The sequence below is a fragment of the Cebus imitator genome, unplaced genomic scaffold (assembly GCF_001604975.1).
Source record: "Cebus imitator isolate Cc_AM_T3 unplaced genomic scaffold, Cebus_imitator-1.0 Scaffold34, whole genome shotgun sequence".
Lineage (NCBI taxonomy): Eukaryota > Metazoa > Chordata > Mammalia > Primates > Cebidae > Cebus > Cebus imitator.
The window spans coordinates 10,117,942-10,123,941 of NW_016107349.1; the positions used below are offsets into that span (position 1 = coordinate 10,117,942).

Below are 6,000 nucleotides of genomic sequence, written 5' to 3' on the forward strand. Positions count from 1 at the left end.
ACAAAATATCAACAAGCTTAAAAATGCCATCTGAATCATAAAACTATCCAGTTTTATCTGGATCATAAAACTCTGAGCTGTAAAGATCCCCTGACATGATTCAGCAGAGGCTGAAATTAACTATCCTTCAAGTTCTAAAGATAGTTCCTGTGCGGTTTCGGGAAATCCTTTAAAACTCATTTTCCTCAGCTATAAAAAAGGACAAGTAGCTAAAAGGTGAATTTTGGGAAGACATAACAATTAAAGTAGCTTGCTTTAAAGACACAATAAAAAGTAAGGATACCAAAAACATATTCATTCATTCGTTGAACAAAAACGCATTAAGTGCTTACTCTGTGTCAGGCCCTGTGCACCAAGTAATGGGGGAATACAGTGGTAAGCAAGACAGGCCTGATTCCTGCACTCAAAAATTCAGTCAAATTCAGAATCTTTTGGCTCGACTGCTTTATTTTTTCCTTTAAAGAGCAAGCTTGGGTTACAGGTAGAGCATCTGAGATACACAGAGGGCTACATCAATGTGGCTCCTCTGAGCCACACTGGCCTGCAGTGCTCTCCAGCACAATCTGATGACAGAGGGATCCCCTAAGCCTGCAGTGACTGGCTCTCAGATGGAAGCATTAACCACCAGGTTCCAGACTTGCTCTGATGTAGAGCTCTCACTGACATCAATGGGACTTCTAAGCACACAATGGAAGTAACTAACTCCTGAAGGCCGGGCGCAGTGACTCATGCCTGGAATCCCAGGACTTTGGGAAACCAAGGCAGGTGGATTGCTTGAGGCCAGGAGTTTGAGACCAGACTTGGCCAACATGTCGAAACCCCATCTCTACTAAAAATACAAAAATTAGCCAGGCGTGGTAGTGCATGCACTGTAGTCCCAGCTATGATGTATGCCTTACAGTCTCAGGCTGAGGCATCAGAATCGCTTGAACCTGAGAGGCAAAGGTTGCGGTAAGGTGAGATGGCACCACTGCACTCCAGCCTGGGTGACACAGTGAGACTCCGTCTCAAAAAAAAAAAAAGGGAAAAAAAATTCCTGAAGAGTTGCAAAAATATCAACAGCACTATTTCTTTTTTAAAGATGTTCTAGACAAGTACCTAAGTTTTCTCTCTTCTAGACCATATGAGCAAAAAAAAGAAAAAGTAAAATAAGCAACAATTCAGGTAGTTTCACCATATTCCACCTCTTCACCTACCCCTCTACTTAGGAAGTAAATACCCCTCTACTTAGGAAGACGTTCAACTAGGAACAGAGAAAAAGCTGTATTAAGCACCTATACTGTGGCTGTTCTGCAGAATGCATTGAAAAATATGCTCAAGGTAGAACGCAGAGTAGGCCAGGAGCAGTATCTCATGCTCGTAATCCCAGCACTTTGGGAGGCCGAGATAGATGGATTAACTGAGGTCAGGAGTTCAAGACCAGCCTGGCCAACAGGGTAAAACCCCATCTCTACTAAAAATACAAAAATTTAGCCAGTTTGGTGGCAGATGCCTGTAATCCCAGCTACTTGGGAGGCTGAGGCAGGAGAACTGCTTGAACCCGGGAGGTAGAGGTTGCAGTGAGCCAAGATCATGCCACTGCACTCCAGCCTGGCCAACAGGAGTGAAACTCCGTCTAAAAAAAACAAACAGAAAGAAAGCAGAATAAAATACGGGAGAAATAAAGCCCCCAAGGAATGGACATACTGTGGTCACGAACTGTTTTATACCACCTTCAACATAGTGGTCCTGAATAAATATGAAAAGGAAAAGGAAAAACATGACAATTATTTAAGTGCCATGTTAATCTTACAGTGTGTGTGATCATGTACACACACAGGAGTTGACAGAAGTGACTGGATGAAAGACACATCAAGACAGAGAAAGATTTTGTTCCTCTTACCCTGAGTGTGGAGACCCACGGCCCTCAGAAAGGGAACCCTTATCTGTGTGGTACACTGACTCATAGGCCCACTGCGGCACATCTGTCATCTTTTGAAAATCCCAAAGACTTTTTGTCTGAACCAGACTCACACAATCATTACTGTGTCCAAATAACATTTCTCAAATAAAATCATGTCCCTAATTTGTTCCTTTTCTTTTTTAAGCTGATATAATGGTAGGGCTCTCTTCTGACTGACTAGTTATTCAAATATCTAATTTGCGGCAACAATTAAGGGAGAAAAACTCAAGAATTAAAATATCATAGGTACTCGAGAACAGCAACCTACTTCGGTTTCTCAGATTCCTTTTTACTGCCTCCCATGGCTCTGGAAGGTTTGTCCTTTTCAGAATCAGTGTCTGTCTCAGACCTGCTGCTACTCGACTGTCCATGTTTCCTCTTTGTTTTCTTATGATGCTGATGTTTCCTTCTTTTCTTTTTCTCTTTCTTCTTTTTTCTGCTTGTTTGTTTGAACTTTTTGTTAGTGTCACTTTCATCTGAAGGCTCTGATTTCGGAGGACTCCTGTTTGGGAAAACCAACTTTAGAATTACTTTCTAAAAAGACGTAGGAAAAATAATAATCCGTAAATAAGTCAACAAATACTTAAGAGGGAACTCTATAAATGTTCACACAGATTTACTGTTTGCCCATATATTAGCCAGTAACTTCCTGCATTACACCTCACCTGCAAGACTTAGGAACTGGACCTCAAATAAAAACACGTGCAGAAATTCTAATTTTAATAGTTTCTAAACCTATACTTTCATATTTATACATCTTTAAATGAAAGTAACCTACTACTTATCAAACATATTATTTTTAAGACATTATGAAAGGTTGGCTGGGTGCGGTGACTCATACCTATAATCCTACTACTTTGGGAGGTCAAGGCAGGAGGACTGCTGAAGGTGCTTGGGAGATTGAGACAAGCCTGGGCAACACAGCATGGCCTCATCTTTATTTTTTAAAAATAAACTGATTAAAACAATCATTGTAAAATGTTTACTTTCAGAGCCACATATTAAGCCAACATGTGGTTAATGGGAAAAAAAAAAAAGCACATTTAATTGTGTTCCCTGTTTTTAGAGATGACGACGAGCTCTTCTTCCTCATTACTGAAATATCTAATATCTACCAACTCCCTCTCATGCATCAACTATTCTCAATCTCCAAAGCCTTCTTACACATTTAGAGCATGGGGTTTCACAGCCTATTCACCTTATTAGTGAAACCACCTAGTCCATATTTGTGAGAGAGCTTATTTCTCAGTTCAATGATCTAAAACAAAATTCTTTCACAGCTGAGGAGAGAGATGTGCCATCTTGCTTTCCCTGATGTTTTCAGGCCATTTTTAATCATATATATATATATATATATATATATATATATTTTTTTTTTTTTTTTTTTTTTTTTTTTTTTTTTTTTTTTTTTTTTGTCGGAGTTTCGCTCTTGTTACCCTGGCTAGAGTGCAATGGCGCGATCTCGGCTCACCGCAACCTCCGCCTCCTGGGTTCAAGCAATTCTCCTGCCTCAGCCTCCTGAGTAGCTGGGACTACAGGCATGCGCCACCATGCCCAGCTAATTTTTTGTATTTTTAGTAGAGACGGGGTTTCACCATGTTGACCAGGATGGTCTCGATCTCTTGACCTCGTGATCCACCCGCCTCGGCCTCCCAAAGTGCTAGGATTACAGGCTTGAGCCACCGCGCCCGGCCCTTTAATCTTATATTATACAAGCTCCCTCTATTTTTACAAAAGGGTTGAAAATGCAACTAAAGAAATATCCGAATTATGATATTCTAAAGGTTACTAATGAGGTTAGTAAAGTTACTTGAGAATCACAATGATGCCATTTTCCTCTTGGCCTAATTACAGGCACTAACTGTGTCACGTACTTGCCACTGCAAAGCAAAGCAAAGAAATAGTACAAGAGGTAAGGAAAAACAGTCAAAGATCACCTAATTACTTTAAGTAAGAGTTTGACATAGCTCTTTTATTAGAGTTTTCTAAGGAGCATCATTTCAGCTAAGCTATAGACAGTAAGCTGACAAAAACGAAAACACATCTGTCAAACAAAAACTACCTCGACAGCGGTGACCCTTCAGAAATATGGGCTGTGGCTGCTTCAGTTTGTTGGCTCAGGGACGTTATGGATCCAACACAAAAGCTTGGGTTGCTCAGCCAGTCTAACTCTGCACAGGCAAAAGGAGAAAAGATCAATGAAATTAACTCAATATGATTCTAAAGCAGGAGATCTATCCATCTCATCAGCTGACATCCTAATTCACAGCCAATGTCAGCCAGACATTTTGAACAGTCAGTCCAAAGTCCACAGAAGCTGAACAGAATCTATGAAATTTTTATTTCACAAGGCATGGCTTTAATACACTCTAAAATATTCAAGACAGAAATCCTCCTGTGATATCAAGCTGCAGCTTAAGCAAAAGCCACGTAACAAGTACAGCCTAAAAGGTAACAAGGCACGATGCATTCCATCCATCCACAGAGTCTAATGAGTATGAATGCTTCCAAAGCATTAGGCTTTTATGACCTCAAATTTGATTCACACAATTCCTAATTGTATTAATCCATTCTCACACTGCTACAAAGAAATACTCAAGACTGGGTAATTTATAAAGGAAAGAGGTTTAATTGACTTGAAGTTCCACATAGCTTGGGAGGCCTCAGGAAACTTACAATCATGGTGGAAGGTGAAGGAGAAGCAAGGACCTCCTTGACGTGGTGGCTGGAGAGAAAAGAGTGAAGAGCCAAGGGGGAAGAGCCCCTTATAAAACCATCAGATCTCATGAGGACTCACTCATTATCATGAGAACAGCATGGGGAAAACTGCCCCCAGGATCCAATCACCTCCCACCAGGTTCCTCCCTTGATGCATGGGGACTAAAGGGATTACAATTCAAGATTGGGGGGCACACAGAGTCAAACCTATCAATAACTGCATCTTAGTAAAGAGAAGACACCAGAATGTATGCTTTTTGACAACACGTACTGTTTTAATCCCTGGCTTATAGTAGGTATGCAACAAATACTTGTGAGAAAGACGAAGGAAGGAAAATCCCAAAGAAAGAAAGGCATATTAAACAGCACAGAAAAAAGAGAAAAAGAAGTGAGAGATTCTAACTTAAATGCCTATGGCAGGCCAAACACCAGACTAAGCACTTACATCCTTTTCGTGTTTTAATCCTCACAACAGGGCACTATGGGAGGTATTATGATCACCATTTTACTGAAGACGAAACTAAGACTCAAAGGGGTTAAGTAATTAATAAGGTCACACCTAGCAAATGCTAAACAAATGCTCAAGCAGCCTTCTACTGTCTTTTTCCTTCTGAGGTTGGCTCCCTTCACTTGGGGCTACTTCTTGGCAAAAGATATGTGAAACTAGTTCGTATTGCTCACTGAGATCAAAATTATTTCCACAATAATCAGATTCTATCATGAACCGAAAAAAGTGGAAAAAGATGGAACAAACAGTATTCAGGAAAAGATGCTCTCAAACAATTCCAGTATATTTCTACATAAATATTCTAGATAGTGATGACAGCTGGAAGAAAATGTAAAGAAATACCGACATCACAACGTACAGTGTGTGACTCTTCAAAGTTCTTCAGAAGACAAAAGGCAGGGCCGGGCGCGGTGGCTCAAGCCTGTAATCCCAGCACTTTAGGAGGCCGACGCGGGTGGATCATGAGGTCAAGAGATCGAGGCCATCCTGGTCAACATGGTGAAACCCCGTCTCTATTAAAAATACAAAAAATTAGCTGAGCATGGTGGCGCATGCCTGTAATCCCAGCGACTCAGGAGGCTGAGGCAGGAGAATTGCCTGAACCCAGGAGACGGAGGTTGCGGTGAGCCGAGATCGTGCCATTGCACTCCAGCCTGGGTAACAAGAGTGAAAGCTCTGTCTCAAAAAAAAAAAGAAGACAAAAGGCAGGCTTTTTAAATTTGAGAGATGGGGTCTTGCTGTGTTGCCCAAGCTGACCTCAAACTCCTACACTCAAACAATCCTTCTGCTTCAGCCTCCCAAGCAGCTGGGACTACAGGCATGCCACCACTGT

At 41.2% G+C, this 6,000-nt stretch overlaps 1 protein-coding gene across 3 annotated transcripts in view; it reads right to left on the reverse strand.

The window, feature by feature from the left end:
• NRDE2 (NRDE-2, necessary for RNA interference, domain containing) overlaps positions 1-6,000 on the reverse strand; it is a 55,680-nt gene that overhangs the window by 34,675 nt on the left and 15,005 nt on the right. For 2 of the 3 annotated variants that reach the window (XM_017524641.2, XM_037737118.1), the window contains exons 2-3: positions 4,005-4,113; positions 2,211-2,444 (exon numbers count right to left, since the gene is read on the reverse strand). In XM_017524641.2, the coding sequence (XP_017380130.1) occupies positions 2,211-2,444; positions 4,005-4,113 (343 nt within the window). The remainder of the gene's footprint in view (positions 1-2,210; positions 2,445-4,004; positions 4,114-6,000) is intronic. The other variant, XM_017524642.2, reaches the window with a different exon arrangement.